The sequence below is a fragment of the Aplidium turbinatum genome, chromosome 5 (genome assembly GCF_918807975.1).
Source record: "Aplidium turbinatum chromosome 5, kaAplTurb1.1, whole genome shotgun sequence".
Classification (NCBI taxonomy): Eukaryota; Metazoa; Chordata; class Ascidiacea; order Aplousobranchia; family Polyclinidae; genus Aplidium; species Aplidium turbinatum.
Genome location: NC_137476.1, coordinates 16,947,220 through 16,973,396, shown reverse-complemented (window position 1 = coordinate 16,973,396; position 26,177 = coordinate 16,947,220). Strand labels below are relative to the sequence as shown.

The 26,177-nt window shown below is 38.9% G+C and overlaps 1 protein-coding gene across 1 annotated transcript in view; it reads right to left on the bottom strand.

Moving 5' to 3' along the window:
- LOC145771407 (uncharacterized) overlaps window positions 1-25,710 on the bottom strand; it is a 46,557-nt gene extending 20,847 nt beyond the window's left edge. Inside the window, exons 1-2 of the mRNA XM_082583168.1 lie at window positions 25,532-25,710; window positions 3,006-3,138 (exon numbers count right to left, since the gene is read on the bottom strand). Of these exons, the coding sequence (XP_082439294.1) occupies window positions 3,006-3,138; window positions 25,532-25,689 (291 nt within the window). The 5' untranslated portion in view covers window positions 25,690-25,710. The remainder of the gene's footprint in view (window positions 1-3,005; window positions 3,139-25,531) is intronic.
- Between the last annotated feature and the right edge of the window lie 467 nt (window positions 25,711-26,177).

Sequence of the window (26,177 nt, the reverse complement as noted above, 5' to 3'; positions counted from 1 at the left end):
ATGCTATTGGATGTGACAAAGTCTGATGAATCTTTTGAAGAGACATCATCAGGCAATGAAGAAGTACGCTTTAATGGTAGACTACTCATACTGTTGGTGGGATGGCGCAATGGATAAGGTGTTGGTTTTCCAATTATGCAAACCTGGTTCGACTCCCGGCTTCAGCTGGTTGTTGAAAAAAACACCGCTCACCTCTACCCAGGGTGTAATAAATTGGGTGGGCGTAGTTCCTGAAGTAAAGGCGGCAGAGAGAAAGGAACTGGCCACCCTACTCTCCTTAGTGCCGAAGGCTTAGTATAATGAGAACCTTATCTTCTCATCCCCCAAAGCTCAGTATCTGAGTATGGGACCTTTACCTACTCATACTGTTATGGGTCAAGGCAAAAACCATAGCTTCTTTTTCAATACTTGAAACACCATCATCAAAAAATGCAAGGCCAATGTGATAAGTGCCTTGAGAATGTTTTCATTGCTTCTTTGGCTACCACTGAGTCATGTTGCTGATATTCCTTTAGTCTTTTTAACAATTGCAGATCATTCCGTGGGGCACATGCCGCATATTGTTAGAGAAGCAGTAAACCAAGATTTTAGGTATACTTTTAACACAAAAATGTCATTTTTTGAAACCACATTAATTACTCTTTATTGGTCAAATCAAACTGCATTCTAAACAGCCAAATCTTCAATGCATATATAGCAGTGGCCATCCATCTTGCCGCTAGGATAACGAAACCGAATGCGATGTGGTGGACTGGTGGTGCCCCATTAAGAATTATGATCAAGGAACTCGTGATAGTCATCTCTTGGTTGAGTTTTTGCCAACTGGTCCTTGCAAAAACTAATGATCTCATCAGCACAGCAGAAGTCATCATTTTCTAAGGTGACATAACAATCTTTGTCAAAACTATCCCACTTTGCTTTAAATCGCCTAAAACAAGAGAATATTCGATCCAGATGATGGCCCAAGACATGTTAAGAACGCTCTTTGCAATACAAGTTTTAGAATATGGTGACTACAAGCAAAATGGTGCAAGTCCTTGTTTAATTCTATTGCAATTAAGATAAAGGCACCAGACTTAATACCAGCGTTGCTGGGTGTCGTGTCAAAACACATTGCTTTTACATTGTCAACAACACCCCATACTATTACTCCATTAGCTTGCACACTTCCTAATGAAGACTGCAACTTTGGCACTCCAAGCAATTTGTTAGTAGTCATTCCAGTGACAATTACTGGTAACCGTTCAACTATTTTTCTACCAGTTATATCTGGAAGGAGTTTTCCATCCCAGTAAACTGTGAGCAGAGTCATGAACAAACTCATTTATAATTTTTATGGAGATCTCTTGCCGATGAAGGATTCTTGCCCTATGTACTGATGAGCGATTAAGGGCTATTTTATCAAGGTGACATCCCAAACTGTTAGGGGTACGACTTGTACCCGAATAAATACAGTATGTACTCTTTAACTTGTGAAATATATCTACAATAGCAAACAATCTAATCAGTAATCACTGAACAGTCTTTTGTGAAATGTTCTAAAATATAGCCCACTGAACTTAACATAGTTGCTTGGTAACAAAAAAAAACAAGCTTTCTTAGTGAACAAGTGCCACTGCTGTGCCTTGTATTGATACTAAATAAAGTCATGGAATGCTGTAATTGGAAGAATAACCCCCTTTATAGAAAACTACTTCTTTAATAGGTGCAATTAAATAAATGGATACAATTTCAGCTACAGGCAAACAGATACAGGCTGCCTGCAGTAAAGCAAAGATAATTCACTGAAGCAACATAGGGCAAAAAAGTTTGATTTTAACCCTATTTTCAGTTTTTTTTCGTTTACTCAAAAATTAAAGCAGTTAGAGCACACTTTCCTCTTGAGTACAGATAGGAATGTGGTTGCTTTGCATCTTTTGACACCGAGCACAGTTCTCTATCTCATCTGGTTCTGGAGTTATGCAAATTTAAGCAAAAATTCCTCGCGACCCCCCAGCTTGATTTTCAAGTTCATTGTGGCACCCCTAAACATAGTCCAATGGGTCTCAACTTTTTATAGGTTTAGTTTTAAGTCATTTAGAGACTTTTCAAAGGGTAAGACATAGCAATTTCAAAAATTCGATTTTGGGGACCACTCTACTGTGCACACGTGTTGGTTTGGCCGGATGAAACCGTTGGTTGTCATTAGTTGCAATACAGCTCCTTTGTTATATAACTGTTCTAATTGTGGATGCAATGTAAGCTCGGTTCAATAGCGCAGTTTATCACTAGATATTTGCAATTTATAGTACAATATTGCAGTTTTCGTCCGCAACCCGCTCATACCAATCACAAAAAATATGCGGAACTGAATTACCAGGACCAGACGTTGTAGCGTACCATTCGTACCAATTATATTTATTACTTGCTTCCTAATCGTGTTAGAGGAGACATAGACTTAAACGTAAAACTAGGCTTGCCCAACAACCTAGCAAAATCGCCCTTTTGAAACACGCACAAAATACCGTAACCTTTATGGCGTGACAGTATGTGTTCGCCCGCCGAGCTACTTTGAAACTCGGCGCCTATGGTACCAAATGTAATCGAACTTTTAAAGCCAGGATTGGATTCATTAGCCGTTTAAGAACTCACTGTTAGCTTTTTACTTTTATTGCGAAGGCCATCATCCTCCAAGGCGAGGGATAGCCATCATTACTTATACAAAGAAAAGTGAGTAGGTTGGTTGGTTTTGAATGTTTGACCTCGGACTGACAAAGCCTTGATAGGTTATTCCTGGTAGTTTCGCATACTTGTAAATGTAGAGGCTTTTGACACAGGGCCGGTTACCGAGATTGACAAGGTGAAGTTTTCATATTGTTGAAGTGTTGTTGCCGGGGAATTATACCATTCACTTGGTGCCGCTGAATGGAGAGCAGTCCTGAAATGCGATATGTTTGAACAAAGTTACTAACATAAGAAACAATGATTCTCCAATAAAGTAAGTCCAATAAATGAGATCCACTTACAATTAACACATGACCATCATGGTAAAATCTCCAGAAAATATAACACCACACAATTGTCATAAATATGTCAGCAATTGTTTCCACTATAGGGTCATCGGGAGGGGGGCATCTGTAGCCTTGGAGAATGATACCTCTATAAAGTATTGTGAGTCAGATAAAAAAAAATTTACAACAAAATAAAGTAAAGTTCATCATAGCACAAGAAAAAGTCCTGAAACAATAAACTTACTTTCAAACTAACGCTAGTTTAATAAGAAATGCAGAGGATTGTGGATTGAGCAAAACCAGCCAACTTTTTGAACAATTGTAAATAGCAGGCCTCGAAATTCGTTTTTAATGACAGCGGACAAATGTGTCCGGTCTGAGCAGCCATCTCGGTGGACAAATTAAGTCTCATGGTGGACACACCAGTTTTAACGTCGATCGTCATACTTAATCACTTTATCTTGATAAGTCTTCGTCGTTTGAGAACTATACCTACGGTTTAGAATGCTTTTCAAAATTTCAGCAAATTTACTCTGAAAGGCTTTCATCAGACCATCGAGGTACGCTTGAAGAGTGAAACCGCCCTGTAGCTGCTTAATACGTCGCATAACTGTTTAACTTCCACCCAACGAGGTCGTGTGGCTTTTTGCGTCACAATGCTCTGGGCACGGCTCAGAAATCTTCTGCACTAGACTACTATTTTTTGCTGTGCAAAGTTTCACAAGGCTGTTTTTTTTAGGTTTGTTTTATGTGTAATGTGAGCGAAAGTGAATTTTCCCTGGGCCTTTTCTTTTTTACTGTAATACCAAAACTTGACATATTTTGCTGCATCCTGCTGAAAGAGCCTACTCATATAATCTTATTTTGTAACCAATCTTGCCTTATCAATATTACTCGGAGATCAAAGCCAAACATTGTGATGTAAGACTTGAACTAAGTTGCGCGTGATTAGTGTAGACCAGGGGTGTGCAACCTTTATTACAAGAGGGTCAGATATAAATAACTAGGTGAAACCGCGGGCCGCACGTTTATTTAACATATGATTTCTAGTGGTTGCAGGCACAAAAAAGTAGTTTTTGTTAACGCACTTTCAGGACTGCTCTCCAATCAACGGCACCTAGTGAATGGAATAATTCCCTGGCAACAACACTTCAGCAATCGGAAACTTCACTCTGCCAATCTCGGTAACCGGCCCTCTATCAAGCGCCTCTACAAGTAGCCTACGCGAAACTACCAGGAATAACCTATCAAGACGTATAAATTTCTGAAGAAAACTGCTAGCCTATTCAAATTTATTGTCACAACATCTTTAAACGAGTTCAGTGAGAAGTTTGCAGCTGGGTTCTTTTCCCATTGACCGCTTTTTTACAAAGAAGGAAGTGCTCGCAATTCGAAGTACATTTTCCAAGTGTTCGTCTGTCAGAACCGATTGATAGGGAGATGCCATGACGCGCATTTTAGAAAAAAATTGTTTGCACAAATACGTTGAGCCAACAAGAGCCATTTTTGAAGCCATGGATTTTTTCAAATGTGGAAAGTCATCTTAGTTGAGATGTTTTCGGTAGAAATCGCCAAGATTCATTTCTAAATACTTCGCTTTCAAATCCGTTTTTCTCTTGAAGATCAATAAGTTCAAGTCATATCTGCTGATGCTTTGATAATGTCTGTATTGAATGGCGAAGAGAACATACCAAACAAATGTTTATGAGATTTGAAGTCCTTGAAACGAGCCAAAAATTCATACAACAATTTTTCAAGTTGGTCTGCAAATTCAGTTTTCTTCTCAGGATGCATTCCATAGTCTCTCAAAGTTGGAAAGTGAAAAAGATTTCCTGTCTGTACGTGAGCTTTCCAAAGTCGTGACTTGCTCATAATGCCTTTTATGTGACCAAACATTTTTACATTACAAATAATTAAATAGGCTACTATAGATTAGCGGTGGCCAGTAGGAAATTACCAAAATGGTTAACAGAAGGTGCGAAATCTACAATAATCCGCCCCACAATAAATTGTTTACACGTACCAGACTAAACTAAATTATAAACACGTTTTGCGGGCCGGACACAATTCAAATTTGGCACATCTTTGCGGGCTGCACAGTTTTTCTTCGCGGTTCGCATATGGCCGGCGAAGGGGCTGCATGTTGCACACCCCTGGTGTAGACTGTAGAAGTACCATACTCCCATTGATTCTTAAAGAAATCACCCTTGTAACGCTGATTCAATGTCATTAATCGTTGAAGCAACGTAAAAATCGAAAGTTTTCCTGCTTGAATGGAAGCTAAGGAAGACAGTATTCACATTTTCTAGATGCGCAGAAAATTATATTCTCACAACAATTGTTTGTGCTATGCAATGACGACTTGAATCACTAGTTCCTGTGTTATTTCTTGGTGGAGAAATATGACCTATCTAGATGGTAATTCCTGTGGACATCACATGCCGTGACGGCAGACATGTTCGCCGTGAATCTCGAGGCCTGAAATAGGCAGTGGGTATTTGACAGGCACCGGTCTTTTAATTTAAAACACTATTTGAACGAACATGACATATTTTTTTCTTTCAACCTTTCTTTTAAAGCAAAATACGAGAGGAGAACAAATGAAAAAAGGGCCTCTATAATTTCTAAATCTAACAGTTTTATTCAACTCAATCAGCGGCACGTACAATATTCGTCAGGCTGATATTTCCAAGCATATGAGTTCCATACTACCCAGAAGCGCTTTATTTTAAACAAAACTGCCTGCTGAAAAACACTGCCTAAAAGTAAACTGAACATTCATGAAACCATTTTCTTTAAAGAAGTATTGTAACTTTTTACAGCTACCAAACTACCTCGGCAAACACGGTCATATCCTCTTATGACGAACGAAAACTTACCCAAAGAAATTCTCAAATTCCGGCAAATTAAAATATCTCTAACTTTATTCCTCATGTTTGAAGACATAAAAAATTGGGCTGTAGGCTACTCAAATTAAAAATTCACCACAAAAATGCAATAGCCTAACGATTGAGTCACTTCGGTTAGAATTTAGTTTTACAAAAACGCTTCTGGGTAGTATCCAACTCATATCCTTGGGAATATCAGCTTGACAAATATCGTACATCCCACTGATTCAGTTGAAAAAAAATGTTGAATTTAGAAGTTATAAATGCAATTTTTTTCGTTTGTTCTCCTCTCGTCTATTGCTTTGAAAGAGAAGGTGAAAGAAAAAAGTATGCCTTGATAGTGTTTTAGATTGGATGCAACCTATTTCGTCTCCTGAACACTTCGTTCTGGGGACAAAATAGTAGGGATCGGCAATTCAGAATAATTCACTATTCCAGAATTATTCCGGAATACTAAATCGAATCCACAATACCTAATCCTATTAACTTCCAGGCTCCAGCAAAATTTCATGCAATGATTATTTGCAATTTTAGACACAAAAGCAACACAATCAAAGTATATGTTTGTTGCAGTGGGCATTAAGGCACACATTAAGGCATTCCAAATGAATGCCAGTCAAACGGGAGCAGTGTTGCCGGATGCTGGAAGCTGCTTGGCACCAAAAAGTAACTAAAATTTCACCAGATATTTAAAACACCGTAAATTAAGCAATGTCGCCTAAAATATAAATAGTTTTTAAGACATAAGACTAGAGCTCGACCGATATCACTTTTTCAGGCCGATACCAATATTTATGAAATTTTTAGGCCGATACCGACATAGGCGTCAAAATAGGGTGGGCGGTGTCCACCCTGCCGTGAAACGAGGGTGGGCAAAATATGTTTTGCCCACCCAGCTTTCATGACACTTATGAAGTATTCGTTAAAATTATTTTCGTTTTTGTTAAACGCTGAATTATCCAACCAACTGCAGCGCAACTTCTTGTTTTACACTTTGTCTCTCGCTAGGTATCCGACAGAACAAAGCAATTCCGCAACAACGCTGCATTGAAAACAGGGGGTTGCTACTATTCGGCGAGTCCGATTCGGAGACAGCCTTTTTCAGAGAGTTCACTATTCGGAGATTTTTTGAATTTAAAAAAAAAAATTATTAGGAATTATTATTAATTTTAAAAATTAATTATTTAAAAATTATAGGTTTACTCTAAACTGCCACTTAGGTTTTAACTTCATCTTTTATGGCAAACGCTATTTGGCAACTGTCTTTTTTTGGTTGACACGTTTTCGCTGAGACTTTATCTCATTAACCCCTATTGTTAATCATGAAAACTGTTGTTTTGATGTAAAACACATATTTTGAACGAACCCAGACAACAAAATTCGTCATTTTTACATTGATTCGAACGTCTGCAGACGTTGAATCAATGTAAAAATGACGGATTTTGCCGTCTGGGAAGCCACTCAAAGGTAAACACTGGACAAAATACAAGAATGCAAAAGAAACGATATTGTGGAATAAAATACAAAATTCTCTAAATAAACAGAAGAATCGGACATACATCTCTCTGTTATCATTTTTAATGTAAAAATTCCTTTTGTGGTCCCTTTGTCTGGAACAAATAAAAACTGTGCTGTTGAAATTTCTGATTGTAGTTTTGGTATTAATCTCATCATCATGATTCGGAGTAAGATGTTTGTTAGGTGATTCACAAGGCTAATTGTTCTGTGGAGTGAGCATTCTGTTGCTCCGGTTTTCTTTGGTCTTTCCGGTGTCATAAATATGATTTAAGATCTCAGTGGTTAGGTCTAAATCCCACTCATCTAAAGCTTCGATAATTTCAACTATAAAAGAAACGATATTGTGGAATATCCTAGTATGTGTATCCTAGTCTGCTAACACAAACTCTTTTCTACACGATTTCAACGTTTAGCGACGTTAAAACGATGTAGAAACGGCAATTTCTGCTGGTCGGGATAACTAGGCTACGGTATTTCAACGTTTAGCGACGTTAAAACGATAGGCCACACATGTGGTTATCTGTTACTACAACGTAAAAATGAACTGTTAGGCTAACTGGGTTCTTGGAACAAATTTTTACTGGTCGGGATAACTAGGCTACGGTACCCGATAATTTCCTTTCAATCCAAGCTGTAGGCCACACATTTGTTGATCCAAACTACCGGTAATCATTTTAACTATTCAAAAGTACTAACTTATAGACATAAACATGATTTTTTTTTGTAACATCTTCTTTTTTTTTTATTTTCCCTTCATATCTTACATTGTTCTGAAGGTGTTGCGGCCGTGCCAAATTTGTTGTCGTCAGTCGCAAGCATGTTTTAACGTTCGTGTTTTGTCACTTCTACATCTTTCTTGACCTTTGCTATGTTGACGTGTATTGTTTTTGATATGATGGTCACAAATAAAAACAACTCAACTGAACTGACATGACGAATTTTCATTTAATTGTTCAAACATTTTATTTATATTTTCTCTGCACGATTTCAACATTTAGCGACGTTGAAGCGATGTAAATTGGCAATGATAAATAGGCTACGATACCCGATAATTTTCTATTTTTTTCTGCACGATTTCAACGTTTAGTGACGTTAAAACTATGTAAAACGGCAATGATAATTAGGCTACGGCACCCAATAATTTTCAAAAAAAATTTCAAAAAATCCTTGAATAGGGAACTCTCCGAAAAAGGCTGTCTCCGAATAGGAAACTCTCCGAATCGGACTCGCCGAAACGGGCCATTCCGGCCAGGCGGTACTCACTGCATTGTTGTTGCCACGGCAACTGCCACACGCTGGAAATTCCTGGCGAGAGAATGCCACGTTTGATATTTTCTCCCGAATGGTCTCACTTTTGTTACGTCACAATCAAACTTCAGTTCCGGGTCAGCGTAAGTAAGGGAATATGAGACATCATAATGAACATGACAATAAAATAACCGATACAAACTAAAGATGTACTGAAACAATCGCTTTTTACAAATCTTTCCTCACAAACTTGTTGCTGGATATAAATTGGAACACCGCGCGATGTTTGTCATTTCATTATTGTTGATGGAACCTCATAGTCTGGGAGCCTACGACAGAAGATTTCACCCCATAAGGTACAAAAGGTTTGACTCCTTGAAGTTACTGGGGTCAACCATGTCACTCACAAAAAGTATGGAAGATTGACCGCGCCGGGTGGATCTGGTCCCTAGAGCCCCCTAAAAAGCCCAAAAAGGGGGTTAATTTCACCCCATAAGGTACATGGACCAAACTTGGTGAAAACGAAGTTCTATGTCAGGACATCACAAAAATATCAAATCTAACAATATTTTCGAGTGGAAAGGTGATGTAAGACCCTCCCGAAAGTGACCCCCCGGGGGGTTAATTTCACCCCATAAGGTACATGAACCAAAGTTGGTCAAAACGAAGTCTTATGTCAGGACATCACAAAAATATCAAATCTAACAATATTTTCGGGTGGAAAGGTAATGTAAGATGCCTTCAAAGTGACTTCCCTTAATGTGACCCCCTCGGAACGTTTATTTCACCCCATAAGGTACATGGACCAAACTTGGTCAAAACGAAGTCTTATGTCAGGACATCACAAAAATATCAAATCTAACAATATTTTCGGGTGGAAAGGTGATGTAAGATGACTTCAAAGTGACTTCCCTTAATGTGACCCCCTCGGAAGATGTATTTCACCCCATAAAGTACATGGACCAAACTTGGTCAAAACGAAGTCTTATGTCAGGACATCACAAAAATATCAAATCTAACAATAGTTTTGGGAGGAAAGATGATGTAAGACTCCCCTAAAGTGACCCCCAGGGGGTTAATTGCACACCATAAGGTAGGCTACATGGACTAAAGTAGGTTAAATCGAAGTCTTATTTCACGGCATAACAAAAATATCAAATCTAACAATATTTTCGGGTGGAAAGGTGATGTAAGATGTCATCAAAGTAACCCCCAGAGGGTTTATTTCCTGATAGAGTACATGGACCAAACGTGGTCAAAACGAAGTCTTATAGGACACCACAAAATATCAAATCTAACAATACTCTCAGTTGGGAAGATGATAAAAGACTTACCCAAAAGTGAATCTCCTCCTATAATTTAATTTACTCCATCCCTTACTCGAACCAACCTTGGTGTAACGGAAGTGCTATGCCAGGACAGTACCAATGGATTAAATCGAAAGATATTTTTATATAGGTTTTGGTGAAATACATTCACAAGCTGTCCCATGATGCATGAAATGGAACTATAGCCTACTTTACAAAAAGTTTTTGTATAAATCATGTTCAGTCAATCGAAAAAAGGCAACAGGACATGACAATACATGGCTTTGTAACACCAAAAACAGAAAGTACATAAGAAGCATATAGGCTACAGTAGCCAGAAAATTGATCGAAGATCTTGATACGACCACTGAATGTTGAATTAATCGAACAACTGACTATCCAAATCAAAACGTTTCGAAGTGAATCATTTGGAACGTTAATTCAGGCAGTAATGAACATTTTCCAGCTGCTACAATAAATAACCCAATAAACCCAATGTAGTAAATTTTTGTTTAATGCCATTTGCTTCATGTCTCTAATCAGTTATTGTAACTGTTCATTCATAAACAGAGATTGTTTGTGTAAATGTAAACGGTCGTTTCTTCATTCTTCATTGTCACTGCTGTCGCTTTCACTTTCTTCGTCTTATTCTTCTTCTTATTTGGATAGTCAGTTGTTCTATTAAGTCAACATTTAGTGGTCGTATCAAGATCTTGGATCAATTTTCTGGCTACTGTAGCCACGGCGCCGATCCCTATATAGGACAGTGGGGACATGCCCCACCATCTTTTTACATGTCCCCACCATCCTTTTACATGTCCCCATCATCTTTTTACATTATTTTTGTAACGTAAAAGGGAAAATATTACCCGAATGTCACAATTTTACCTGTCAAACGTTTAAAATATATTGAAAGGAGGGGACAACATTTTTGTTTTATGCGAGGAAGCCCCAACCGTAGTAGAAATGTTTTATTAGGCAGAGAAACTCTGGTGTAACTCGCAAATTGTATTTAATTTGGTTACGCCAGGGCCACACAGTGCAGAGTTTTAGAATTACTTTGAAAGAGTCGTACAAGCATGTAGTGCAGTAAGTGTAGCTTGTGTTACTTTTGTATAAGAAAAAAGCTAGTTTTTCAGTTATTATTACATTGAGGTTAAGAGCTGCCGAAATGTCTTTACCGGTTTGGCAAAAAATTGTATATAGGAAAATCAGCAGTTGGAAGGCTGGCAGGCAGCTTTTTTTCAATTGAAAAAACTCTTACCCTACCCAATTTTTAAAAGACTTGTCACGTTCCAAATCGTCTTCAGTATGGACATGGGCATGGTCAACCTCCTAAACTTCAAGATCGATCGGTCAGAGTATTTTGCAGTCATTGACAGCTCGCAGCAAAATCTTACTGACTATTTCAAGTCGACCGATGTTGAGCACTACAAAATTCTACAAGAATCACTCTTTAGTGGAAGGCTACAATCACATTTGGTAGACGATTGTCTTCAGTTCTTTGACACAGAGTCCCTTGCACAAGATTTTCGAATGATATTCAAGAAGATACCATCCGCTGTTCGGCAAATGTTTCCGCAAGTGAAACTTTTGCTCATATCACCAGCCCGCTCGTATTCAGCTGAACGCTCATTTTCAACTTTGCGACGTATCAAAACTTTGTTACGATCTACCATGACACAGAAACGGCCAAATCATGCAATGGTCTGCTATGTGCACAATAAAGTTTTGAAATCGATCAACCTTCATTACAAGCCAAGGATCAACCAAGGACTTCGTTTTTAATTCGCCGGAGACTCGTTGCCGAGTTGCAGTGTTTGGACTTCTGCTGTCCAATGCTGACACAGACAATTAAAATACATCGCATTAGGCTTGTAGCCTATCTACTGTAGGCCTATTTGTTTGTTTGTTGAACAGACCCCAATCTTTCAGCTCGGTTCGCTCGTCTGCCCTTTCTTTCCTAGTAAATGTCCCCACCAATCTTAGAGAGCGGTCGGCGCCCATGACTGTAGCCTATATGCTTCTTATGTACTTTCTGTTTTTGGTGTTACAAAGCCACGTATTGTTATGTCCTGTTGCCTTTTTTCGATTGACTGAATATGATTTATACAAAAACTTTTTGTAAAGTAGGCTATAGTTCCATGTCATGCATCATGGGACAGCTTGTGAATGTATTTCACCAAAACCTATATAAAAATATTTTTCGATTTAATCCATTGGTACTGTCCTGGCATAGCACTTCCGTTACACCAAGGTTGGTTCGGGTAAGGAATGAAGTAAATTAAACTATAGGAGGAGATTCACTTTTGGGTAAGTCTTTTATCATCTTCCCAACTGAGAGTATTGTTAGATTTGATATTTTGTGGTGTCCTAGGATCTATAAGACTTCGTTTTGACCACGTTTGGTCCATGTACTCTATCAGGAAATAAACCCTCTGGGGGTTACTTTGATGACATCTTACATCACCTTTCCACCCGAAAATATTGTTAGATTTGATATTTTTGTTATGCCGTGAAATAAGACTTCGATTTAACCTACTTTAGTCCATGTAGCCTACCTTATGGTGTGCAATTAACTCCCTGGGGGTCACTTTAGGGGAGTCTTACATCATCTTTCCTCCCAAAACTATTGTTAGATTTGATATTTTTGTGATGTCCTGACATAAGACTTCGTTTTGACCAAGTTTGGTCCATGTATTTTATGGGGTGAAATAAACCTTCCGAGGGGGTCACATTATGGGAAGTCACTTTGAAGTCATCTTACATCACCTTTCCACCCGAAAATATTGTTAGATTTGATATTTTTGTGATGTCCAGACATAAGACTTCGTTTTGACCAAGTTTGGTCCATGTACTTTATGGGGTGAAATAAACTTTCCGAGGGGGTCACATTAAGGGAAGTCACTTTGAAGTCATCTTACATCACCTTTCCACCCGAAAATATTGTTAGATTTGATATTTTTGTGATGTCCTGACATAAGACTTTGTTTTGACCAACTTTGGTCCATGTACCTTATGGGGTGAAATTAACCCCCCGGGGGGTCACTTTCGGGAGGGTCTTACATCACCTTTCCACTCGAAAATATTGTTAGATTTGATATTTTTGTGATGTCCTGACATAGAACTTCGTATTCACCAAGTTTGGTCCATGTACCTTATGGGGTGAAATTAACCCCCTTTTTGGGCTTTTTAGGGGGCTCTAGGGACCATATCCACCCGGCGCGGTCAATCTTCCATACTTTTTGTGAGTGACATGGTTGACCCCAGTAACTTCAAGGGGTCAAACCTTTTGTACCTTATGGGGTGAAATCTTCTGTCGTAGGCTCTCGGTCTATCAAGCACCAACGTAAATTGTGTGACGTCATAATTGGTAGGCGTCGTGTTCTTAGTTCTGTGTTCAGTGTAATCATTCTTTAGTTGCGCCTAGTACAGTTGACACGTAATATTTGTTCTCCCTCACACTCTTTTGTTAACATAATGGCAGCGAAAACTTTAAGTTGAATAAATGAAAGAAGTTAACTGTTGAAAGTATATTGCTTAAAAAAAGATGGCAAATAATAACTTTAGAGCACCCTGTCCGTTAGACTTACGTGTTCCTAATTTATTAGAAGCATACAAGAGATGGAGGCAGCATCTAGAAGTTTATTTAAATGCAAGTGGAGCTGACGAAAAAGCAGACAAAATAAAAGCAGCCATCATACTTCAATGTGCAGAACCACAATTTATAGAAGCAGTCTTTCAGATGAACTTCGATGAAGAGGACGACAAAAACAAACCAGACGTTGTTTTGAAAAAGATTGAAGAATATTGCCTTCCTAAACAGAACACAGTCATGGAAAGTTATAGATTTTGGAAAGTGCAATATCAACAGCCTTTCGACACATTCCTAACTGAACTCAGACAACGAGCTGAAGGATGTAACTTCAAAGAAGCAGACAGAATGACTAGGGACAAAATTGTTTTTTCTATTCCAGACAAATTACAACAAGTTTTGTTAAGAGATCCGGATTTAAATTTAGAAAAAACTATTCAATTATGCAGGTTGGACGAAATGTCACAAAAACAAGCTAATGAAATATCTCTTCAAAAATCTGAATCAATTATCCAGAAAGTGCAGAATCCAACACCATCGAAACCACAAGACAACTTTATCAAGAACTGTCCACGATGCGGAAAATCTCATCGCCGAAGTAACTGCCCTGCTTATGGAAAAAAATGCTTGAAATGCAACAAGATGAATCACTTCAGTACAGTCTGTCGCACTCGTATTCACTCTATGAAAAAGACGAACAACTACAAGGAAGAGCAAAAAGGTAACTGCGATAGTGACGACGATTTTTTATGTTATGCGTTGAAACATAACGAGACTCACTTAATGGTGAAACTCAACATTAATGGACAAGACGTCAAATTCCACTTAGATACTGGCGCTGATTATTCGGGAAGAAAATGTTCACAAACATCAATTAACTTTTAAACCCAATGCTCTAACCATTTGGAACTTTTTCACAACCATTTCCACAACCATTAAACGAACTCTACACAAGTAAAATCGATTGGTGAAACAGTTTTGCATGTAGTGAATCCTAAAAATAAAGAAGTTTATAAATTACCATTCAATGTTGTAGAAAACAAGTTTGACTGTTTGCTAGGACTAAAGTCTATACGAGATATGGATCTTATTAAAGTAAACTTCGATAACTTTATATCTCAAGTTAAACAACCTGACCAATTAGGAGATTTAGGCACAGCAAATTTAATTGTTGATCCAAATGTGAAACCTCGAATATCACCATGCCGAAAACTTCCCTTTGCCATTCAAGATCAGGTCAAAGAAATCGAACATCTCGTGAAGCGGAACATTCTATCACCGATTGACAAACCTACACAATGGGTAAGCCAAATGGCTGTAGTAAAGAAACCTAATGGAAAATTACGAATTTGCATTGATCCACAACCATTAAACGCCGCTCTACAGCGTGAGCATTACAAACTACCTACTATTGATGACGTGCTCCCAAAGATGAACAAAGCTCAAATATTCAGCAAACTAGATGTAAAAGAAGCTTATTGGCACATCAAGCTGGGTGAAGAGTCAAGAAATCTCACAACCATGATCACTCCATTTGGACGATCTCAATGGAATAGATTACCTTTCGGACTAAAAGTGAGTAGCGAAATCTTTCAAAAACATCTCAATCATGCCCTTGTTGATCTCTCCGGTGTGATAACGGTAGCCGATGACATTGTTGTAGTAGGTTGTGGTAACACGAGTGACCAAGCTGAAGTTGATCACGAAACCAACATCAAGAAACTGCAAAAACGTTGTCAAGAGCAAAACATTATTCTCAACAATGAAAAAGCTGTAATCAAGCAAGAAGAAATCACTTTTATGGGTCACCGAATAACTAAAGAAGGCATTTCAGCCGATAAAGCAAAAGTTGAAGCAATCATGAATATGCCTGCCCCAACGGATATACACAGTGTGAAAAGATTTACCGGTATGATTCAATACTTGGCAAGATTTATGCCTAACTTGGCGAATGACCTGGAACCAATCAGAGCCCTCGTAAGAAAAGGTGCAGAATGGAATTGGTCAAGTGAGGCCGAAAAAGCTTTTCAAACAATCAAAAAGAAAGTGTCTGAAACATCACTGTTAGCTTACTTCGATCCCGAAAAAGAGCTTTGTCTTCAAGTAGACAGCAGCAAAGATGGTTTAGGAGCCGTACTTATGCAAGAAGGTAAACCTATTGAGTATGCCTCCAGATGCTTAACATCCGCAGAACGTAATTGGGCTCAAATAGAAAAAGAAGCTCTTGCTGTAGTATTTGGTTTGGAACGATTTGACCAGTACACTTATGGCAATACGATTCTGGTGGAAAATGATCACAAGCCTCTGAAAATCATACTAAACAAGCCTCTAAGTCAAGCCCCAAGAAGATTACAAGCATTGATGTTACGACTGCACAGATATAATTTTACATTTCAGTATGTTCCAGGAAAACAACTTATTTTAGCTGACACATTAAGTCGAGCTTACTTAGATATTCCTCTCGTTAATGTCAACTCGATATCAGTCGACGGATTTGGAGATATACCCGATCTTCTGGTAGAAGAAGTAAGAAAAGCTTCCAATGAAGATCCCGACATCCAGAAACTATTAGAAGTTATTCAAAGCGGATGGCCAGATCACCAAAATGAACTCGAGGTATCTATACGACCATACTTTTCTTTAAGAGACACTCTAAGTTGCCACGATGGCATTGTCCTAAAAGGACAGAGACTTTTAATACCAAAAACTCTCAGACATGAAATGAAGCAGCGCCTTCATAAAGCACACTTAGGATGTGACAGTATGATGCGCCGTGCTCGAAACACCATTTTTTGGAAAGGCATGTGTAAAGAAATTTCTGAAATTGCTAATTCATGTGATGTTTGTCAAGAATTTAAGCCAAAAAATCAAAAAGAAACTTTAATTCAACATGCCGAAGGTAAAACGCCGTTTGAAAAAGTTGGTGCAGACATTTGTCACTATCAAAACAAAAACTACTTAATCACTGTTGATTATTTTAGTAATTTTTTTGAAGTTGATGTTTTACCAAACTTAACTAGTAGTCAAGTGATTGCATGTATGAAGAAATCGTTTGCTCGTTATGGTATACCCAAATGTGTAATAAGCGACTTTGGTGCTCAATTTACCTCCTATGAATTTCTTAAATTTACAAAAGAATGGGGTATCACACACAACACCTCATCTCCAGGACATCAACAAAGCAATGGGAAAGCTGAATCGTCTGTGAAAATTGTAAAAAACTTGATTAAAAAGTGTATTTGTGATAATTCAGACCCGTATTTGGCATTTCTTGAATTTAGAAATACTCCACAACAAAGTACTAATTGTAGCCCCGCTGAACTTGTGTTTGGTCGAGCAACTCGCTCTATCATTCCTTCTGTTAACTCTACCAAATGTACTTTTGATCCTTCGAAAAGGATGAACCGTCAAAAGCAGGTGAAACAATCCTACGATAAAAATGCAAAGGATTTAGGTGTCCTTTATCCAAATCAATCTGTTTATTTCCAACATCCGGATAAGCCTGGCTGGTTTAAAGGAACTGTAATAAAACAATTATTTGATCGTACGTATTTGATCATCACGAGTGATGGTGCCACTTACAAGAGAAACAGAGTTCATGTGCGCTCTAATCATTGTAAAAAGACGTGTGATAAATCTTCGTATTATTACTACCCACTGCCAGAAGCCAGTCAACATGGTGAGCCTTGCAAGCCACAACAACATGAACAGCAGATGGAGTCTGTCCGAGAGCGTCCTCGGAGAAGTCGAAAACCTCCCGCAAGATTCGCTGATTATATGTATTATTAATGTTATTTTGTATGTTTATTGCATTGCTTGTACTCCTCATAATTTTGGAAACGTAACTCTCTATTCTTAAAGAAAGAAGGATGTTGATGGAACCTCAAGCACCAACGTAAATTGTGTGACGTCATAATTGGTAGGCGTCGTGTTCTTAGTTCTGTGTTCAGTGTAATCATTCTTTAGTTGCGCCTAGTACAGTTGACACGTAATATTTATTCTCCCTCACACTATTTTGTTAACAATTATTGAAAAGTTAAACATGAAGCAAAATCAAACATCTATTCGCGCATTCTTAAAACCAGCTTCCAAAAGGCGTCGAGATGATAATGCTGAAGAAGCCAAGTCCAGCACGAATGAACGTAGAGATGACATTGATGAAGAAAGCAGTGCTTCAAGGATGGACAGTGGTGAAGTCAATAACTCAGGCAATGCACCGGTACTCCGGTAGTTGTAGAAGACAGCATGAGCCATGGACCTGTACCTGCTCCATTTGACGTTAGCATGCTGCCTGATCAGCTTCCGGCTCGGGAAAGTCGTGTGTTGCAAAGGAAGCTTTTTTCCGAATTCCAGTGGATGCGTCTTAACCCTGATGGTACTTGTAATGTTACTGTAGACTTCACCTGTCCGAACATTTTGCGGCAAATTCGAAGGCGCCACTTTAAAGCTGACAGGCCACGAGTCATGCGCTTTTTAGGTCGCAAAGGAAAACATAAAAGAAGTTTGTTTAGTTTAGCAGCGCTCATAAGATCGCAAGGGGTAAGAATCAAACCTATTAAAGCTTAATTGCTGCAGCGACGCTAAACGCAGTCTTTGTGAGAAAGACTAACCATTGCGAACATAATAGCCTACACAGTACACATTCAATGAAATCTGTTTGAAAACTCTCGCCCACCCAGAATTCCTCGATCTTCAAAAAAAAATCGACGCCTATGGATACCGATATATATCAATTACGAAAAATTTGTCACCAACAAAGTTATTAAACAACAAACAAGTCCAAGAAAGTTTATGCATTATTGCATTGGTCGGTGTTTATGCATCGTGTGGCTTCTTGCGTCACAATGCTCTGGGCACGAGTTGGAAAACTTCTACACTGCCGCAACTATTTTCTGCAGTGCAAAGTTTCACTAGGCTTTTTTCTTTAGGTTTATTTTTGCGTGTCATGTGAGCGAAAGTGAATTTTCCCGGGGCCTTTTCTTTCTTTCCGTATTACCAAAACTTAACAAATTTTGATGCATCTTGCTGTAATAGCCTACTCGTATAATCTAATTTTGTAACCAACCTTGCCTCATCAATATCACTCGAAGATCAAAGCCAGACATTGTGACGTAAGACTTGAACTAAGTTGCGCGTGATTAGTGTAGCAGTACCTGTACTCACTGGCAACGCCACCCCGTTTAGGTTACATTACTTACTGCAAATAAATGTAATTTGAACAAACGTTTAAATCTTTTTTGATCATTGGTTTTCACTTCAAGTCAACGTAAAGCAAGAGGTGAACCAATACAGTATTGCGAAGAAAATGATTGTTTTTGTCACAAGCATGATACTTCCTTGTTGTTGTTGCGATTGTTTTATTTGTTACTTGTCATAAGTCATTGTTACATTTGTTAGGTTTACAATGGGATTTATTAATCAATAATATACGATCTTTCCATTGCCTCCCTCAAAAATCCTTTTTTTAATTTTTTAAACTGCTCATAATATCGCTATAAATTATAATATGATAGCTATAAAATACTTGGAAATAAAATTATCTCGATGTTTGATAGCTCTACCCTTAAATGAATATCTATTTTCAAATTTCATTAAAAAAAAATGCAATTTTCGAAACTTTTTGAGTTTTATTTAAAAAGTGCACTTAGTAAAGTAGCAGTTTTAACGTTCTGCAAATTTACACGTTTACATGATTCTATTCGAGGAAAGCTACACCCCCTGCCAATTCCCAATAATAAAAGCAACCTTTTTCAATTACTCAAGATTTTGAATTATATTCCGATTTCAATTGGAGTGTACTGTCATCTACTTCATGCTTTAATTTATACTTTGTTATCTACTTCATGCACTAATATTGCATGTCAATGGGTGACAAACTGTGAGGTGGGAATTAATTGGTCTGACATAGGAGTTGCTTGTTACATCATAAAAAAAATTAAGAAAAGTCGTCCTGTAAAAGTCTGAGGCAGGAATTTATTGATCTGACATAGGAGTTGCTTGTTACATCGTGCAGAAAAAATTACGATAAGTCGTCCACTAAAAGTTTTCGCCCACAATCCAGTTTTATTCAGCTTAAAGATGCCACCGAAAAAGCGTTCAAAATTGCAGCCCTCCATTGAGTCATTTTTTGTTGCGTCTACTGTCTAGTCAGGATTTCAGCCAGCATGAAAATGACCAAACGCCTGAACGAAATGAAAGTGTGCCACTGCGAAAAGGCGTTAGCACGATCAAGGAGGTGGAATAACCAAGCACGAACAGGATAATCGCTGTTGAAGGGAGAAGCTATCAAAAATCGTGGGAGAGCGAATTCCCGTGGCTAGAATGCGATAGATGCAAAGATAGAGCATTCTGTCAGTTCTGTCCAAATGTTAAGTGTCAGAGCAGCAACGTAACAATAAAATTCACAACATACTTCCTGTGCTTTGTTTTAAAGTTACTTTGTAAATTATCGAGCTACAAATCAGGTGTGAACAGACAATTGCATCTACGAAACACGCTTAGTAAAAATCAAACAAAAACATGCAGATTGAAAGTTTTTAGGTTGCCATATTGTGCTATTCGCCACCCCGTGCAAAAAGAAAAGTCGGCGCCTATGCCCGTACTCCCATCGATTCTTTGCGAAGAATTCACCTTTGTTACACTGATTCAATGTCATCAATCGTTAGAGCAACGTAACACTCGAAAGTTGTCCTGCTTCAATCGAAGCTTAGGAATACAGTATATTAAAAATTTCTAGATGCGTGCACTAGAATGCGCGAAAAATTATATTCTCGCAACAATTGTTCATGCTTCACAAGCACGTTTAAGCATTTAAGCAACTTGTGTTTCTTCTAAAGGCATCTATGGCTGGTTTTGAGTGTGCTTTTGCTGGCCGATGTTTATCGGCAAAAAATAGCCGATACAATATATCGGCTACACCTGATATCGGCTGACCGATATATCGGTCGAGCTCTACGTAAGACACTGCAATCATGCATACGCAAACCTCTTGCAAAACGTTTTCTATACGAGCAGGGACCATTTGCTAAAAGTTTTAAAAAAAAATTGAGTGGGAAAAATTTCAACAGATTTCACCAAAAAGTTGTCTGGTTCCAAGGTCAAAAAGCTTGGAACTAAAGAGTAAAGACCTCTAAATTTCGCCAGAATTTTTTAATTTGGTATTGTATTTCCTCATCTGGCAATGCTGAACGGGAGCGCAGCTTCATTGCCGTCAAGCCCGTACGGGTAAAGCATCGCTCGGAAAATGCTGATGTGGCAGGTATGCTGAGATATTTCAGAGCCAACTCCTATTACAGGGCAAGGGCATTTGCTCAATGTTGATACGCCACCAGTCAAACTATCACATATGCACATGGATTGAAAAAAAGCATTAAACAGTTGTGCAATGTGCATGTGTACAAAGCATGAAGAAAATGGCGTGCTTAGTTTTTTTGATTGCTCATGCGAGCGAGTGACGTAGGGATGCATGCGCTGTGCAGTGTGCGTGCACAACGCGTGTAAAATGTTTTTGAAAGTGCGAATGGTGTCAGTGCAAAGACAAAAGTGAGTAAACCACACTTCTTTTTCAGTTCACTGTCTTAAAGTGCGTCTACACGACAACTGTTTTCTCGCTTAAGCTAGCAAAATTTCTTGTTTGTTTAAGATAATCGCACTTTGTGCCACTTACTTTTAAGAAACTGAGCGAGTAAGCGAGTGCCCGAGAAAAAATATGCCCCAGAGCGAAAGACTGAGCGCTTAAGTGAGTTCTCTTGCTTAGAAATCTTTTCGCGGCAAAACCTCACGTCTACACTCAGTAGTCTAGCTGCTAGTCAAGCAACTAGGAAGTTTGAGTTGTTGTTTTGCATTTGATGCATCCAGTGTTCTCTTGCCACACCTGTTTCTAACTTTTTAACTTCACTAAGGTGTCAGAACACTTCTTTCTGAAGTAAATTGCGTGTTTGGAACCTTATCTTTTTGCAGCATTTTTTACAGCTAGAGAAACCTTTATTTTGTCTGTTGCGAGAATAGTACGGTACAATTATAAACAATACGAATAAAACAGTACCATTTTATTTCTGGCCATGACCATCACAACAAAAATAACACATGTTAACATTTGAAAGCCATTATTAAATCATTGAATGACTGCACCAACTCAAAGTGCCAGCTCACTGCAAATAGTTGTTAAAAAAACATTTGGTCTACTTAGTTGCTTTAGCGCGAACTTTTTGAAACGTGACATCATTGCGGTTGGAATACTCACATGAACGCGGTTCAAGCAAGCAAAATCTTTTTTCGAGATTGTGAGTGCAGACGAAACAATCTTAAAAACTAGCTTAAGCAAGAACACTTTCTCGCGGAATGGCCCGTTTCGGTGAGTCCAATTTGATGAGTCCGATTCGGTTAGTCCGATTCGGTGAGTCCAATCCCTTAACGGGGGATTTTTTTAATTTTTTTTTTTAAATTATCGGGTACCGTAGCCTAGTTATCATTGCCGTTTTAGGGTTAGGGGTTAGGAGTTAGGGTTGGGGGTTAGAGGTTAGGAACTCACCGAATCGGACTCACCGAATAGTAGCAGACGCCTTTCTCGTGTAGACACACCTTCAAGCTGACAGCTTGCACAAGACTTAGGCTATGCAATATGCATATCTTTAAAATGGAATCTTATTACACGGTTTTATTGCCATTTTGGATTCGGATAGTTTAGGATTCGAATCCTTCTGGATTCGGTATTCTGAAGTGCCCATCCCTACGAAAGAGGTTGAATTCTTGTTAAGTTGAATCCTTCCTTAAACATTTCTAATGCTGACGTCATTGCATAGCTCAAACAATTGTTGTGAGAATACAATTTCCATATTTTAGAAGATGAAGATGCTAGAAGATGCCGACACAAGAGAAAGGTTTAAAAAGAGAGTTGAAAGTCTTGTTCACAACGATGTGAATGATGTATGGGGATCCTTCAAGAATGGAGTTTTGCAAGCTTGCGATGAAGTTTGTGGGAAAACAAAAGGCAGGATGGATCGAGGAGATACGTGGTGGTGGAATGAAGATGTGAGGGAAGTGATTGGGGAGAAAAAAGTCGCATACAAGGCTTGGTGCAGAAATAGATCAGAAGAAACTAAGCTCAAGTACAAGCAATTGAAAAATCGGGCAAAGAGAATAGTTGCAAAAGCTATGAAGAAAGAAGCTGAGCAGGAATTGACCAAATTAAAAAACAGTCCTAACGAAGTATATAAGTTTATGAAGGTTATGAAGCGGGATGGGAAAGATGTAGATGGTGGACGATGTATTAAAGGAAGGGATGGAAAACTTGGTTTCAGTGAGAAAGATCGTGGAAGAATTTGGAAAGAACATATGGAGATGATAATGAACGAGGAAAACGATTGGGATCAAAATGTGGAAGCCGACGTGGTAGCAGGTCCATTAAAGAGAGTTACTCGAGAGGAGGTAACGCAAGCAATGAAGAAAATGAAATCGGGGAAGGCTCCTGGACTATCTGAAGTCACTGTGGAAATGATACGCGCAAGTGGAGAGACAGGACTGAAAGCAATGCAGGAAATCAGTCAACGTGTGTTAGATGGAAAAGGAATGCCAAATGAATGGAAGATGAGTGTGGTGATACCCATCTTCAAGGGAAAGGGTGATGTAATGGATTGTGGGTCATATAGGGGAATAAAACTGTTGGAGCATGCAATGAAGGTAGTGGAAAGGGTGTTGGAGAATAGAATAAGATCTGTGGTGAAGCTGGACGAGATGCAGTGTGGATTTATGCCTGGGAAGGGAACGACAGATGCTATTTTTATTTTGAGAAGGTTGCAAGAGGAATATCGAGACAAGGGTAAAAACTTGTACATGTGTTTCGTGGACATGGAAAAGGCGTTTGATAGAGTTCCAAGAAGAGTGATGGAATGGGCAATGAGAAAAAAAGTAATGCCAGAAGCTCTCGTGCAAGCCGTAATGGGTCTTTACGACGGTGCAAGGACGAGAGTTCGCGTTGGATCTGCCCTCTCAGACGAGTTTTCGGTGAAGGTTGGTGTACACCAGGGTTCTGTCCTCTCTCCTCTAATCTTTGCCATTGTGATTGATGTGATTACCGAATGTGTAAGAGAAGATTCATTAATGGAGATACTGTACGCCGATGATTTGGTTTTGTTGAGTGACACAATGGAAGATCTGAGAGGGAAATTTGAGAAGTGGAAGGAGTCGTTTGAATGTAAAGGTATGCGTGTGAACATCAAAAAGACAAAGGTCGTAATAAGCGGAACGGAAGGGGAAATCACAATGAGCAAAATTGACCCATGTGGCGTCTGCGGAAGAAGAGTGATGGCAAATTCTGTTACATGTACGAAATGCAAGAAATGGGTGCATGGAAGATGTGCAAAGATGAAGAGAGTGACATGCAGATCTGGAGATGGTTTTGAATGTGAAAGATGCAAGAAGATTGAGGAAGGAATGATTGGTCCTGTTGAAAAGCTGAATGACGAAGTTGAATCAGTAAATGCCTTTTGCTATCTAGGAGATAGATTGAATGCCAGTGGTGGTTGTGAAGCGGCAGTGACTGCAAGAGGAAGGTTTGGTTGGGTGAAATTCAGAGAGTGTCGAGAGTTGTTATGTGGTAGAAGATTTCCGTTGAAAATGAGAGGAAGAATTTATATTAGTTGTGTGAGATCTGCAATGCTGTACGGAAGTGAGACATGGTGCTTACGGGAAAACGAATTGGCGATTTTAAGAAGAACTGAGAGAGCGATGGTGAGAGCAATGTGTGGTGTAAAGCTGATGGACAAAAGGAATACCGAAGAACTTATGAGCTTGCTTGGGTTGAATGAGAGTGTTGATAAGTTGGCAAAAGCGAATGGAGTGAGGTGGTATGGGCATGTTTTGAGAAGGGATGAAGATGATGTTTTGAGAAGAGCGCTGGAGTTGCGAGTGGAGGGTCATAGAAAACAAGGAAGACCAAAGAAAACATGGAAAAAGCAAGTTGAGGAAGAAAGCAGCAAGGTGGGCTTGACAAGAGAGGACGCGCTAGACAGATCGATGTGGAGGCAGGGTGTGAAGACGATTGCGGCACTTGGAGGTGAATCCGGCCACCCTCGGTAACGGGGACATCACCGGATTAAAACTGGACTACTACTACTACTACATATTAACGGCTAACGCGCATCTAGAAAATGTTAATAGCTTTCGATTTTTACGTTGCTTCAACAATTGGTGACGTTGAATCAGCGTAACAAAGGTGAGTTCTTCATTAAGAAAGGATGGAAGTACTGTATTTCTCCACTAATCAGTGCAATTCAATTCAAGTCTTACATCACAATGTCTGGCTTTGATTTCCGAGTAATATTGATATAAGGCAAGGGTGGTTACAAATTACGCTCACATCCACATGACACACAAAAACAAACCTAAAGAAAAAAGCCTAGTAAAACGTTGCACAGCAGAAAACAGTAAGGTTAGTGCAGAAGTTTTCCGACTCCTGCCCAGAGCATTGTGACCCAAGCAGCCAAACAACCTCGTTCAGCGAAAGTTAATCAGTTATGTGGCGTATTGGGCGGCTGCAGGGCACTGACTCTTCAAGCGCAAGTCGTTGGTCTGATGAAAGCCTTCCAGAGTGACTTCGCTGAAATTTTAAAAAGCCTTCTGAGCCGTAGCTATAGCTCTCAAATGGCGAAGAATTATCAAGATAAAGTGACTAAGCATGACAGTCGACTTAAAACTGGTGTGTCCGCCGAGATAGCTGCTCAGACCGGACACGTTTGTCCGCCGTCAACAAAATCGAATTTCGAGGCCTGCCACCTATTTCATCCCCTGAAAAGATCGAGAGAAATTTTGAAATGTTTGCGCAACTCCAATCAGCGACTTCAGCTCTGTTGTATTTTTTCTCGATCTTTTCAGGGGCAAAGTGTTCAGGGGACGAAATAGGTCGCACCCTTTTAAATTAAAAGGCCGGTGCCGGTCAAATAGCCAATGCCTTGTAAATAAAGAAGCCTAAAAAATTATTAATCTTACCTCTGTAAGGCAGTTTTATCTTGAATTGAGGACTTGAGAAGGGAATGAGTCCTAGTGAACAAAGTCCTTGCAGGTGTAGGCCTGGTCATACACACCAATGATTTGCAACAGAGTAGACCAGACCTGAATCTGGTGGTAAAGATCATACGTAAAGTCATGCTTACAATTAGTTTCTAGAGATTTCTGAAATAAACAATAAAATGTAATTCAATTGAACTGGTCAACAACAAGAATGCTTCCAAAATGTAATTATAGCAACGCTCAACTGGACACTTTTCCTTGGTCCCACGGAACACCTATGGTTTTGTAAATGATCTTGTTGGCTAACTGGTCGCTCCATGTACTTCGACAGTCGACACCACTTATGGCCTAAAATTTTTTTTATGTTGATTATTTCGGTGCCTCACTGTACGACTGTACGTCATTCTGAACTTCCAAGGTGTTAGTGATTTTTCAGTTTGTCTGATAGATGCATATTTTAAACCTTTTAGTTTTGCCATCTTTTCCTTTTGCTGGTGCCAAATTCGTGTGTTTACTCTGAAATTTTCTACATGTTCAATCAAAAAAATAAAGCAAAGAAAAAATAAATTAAATTGTCTACTTTTATCAATTTATTACTTTTATATTACAAGTTTCATCTGTCCAG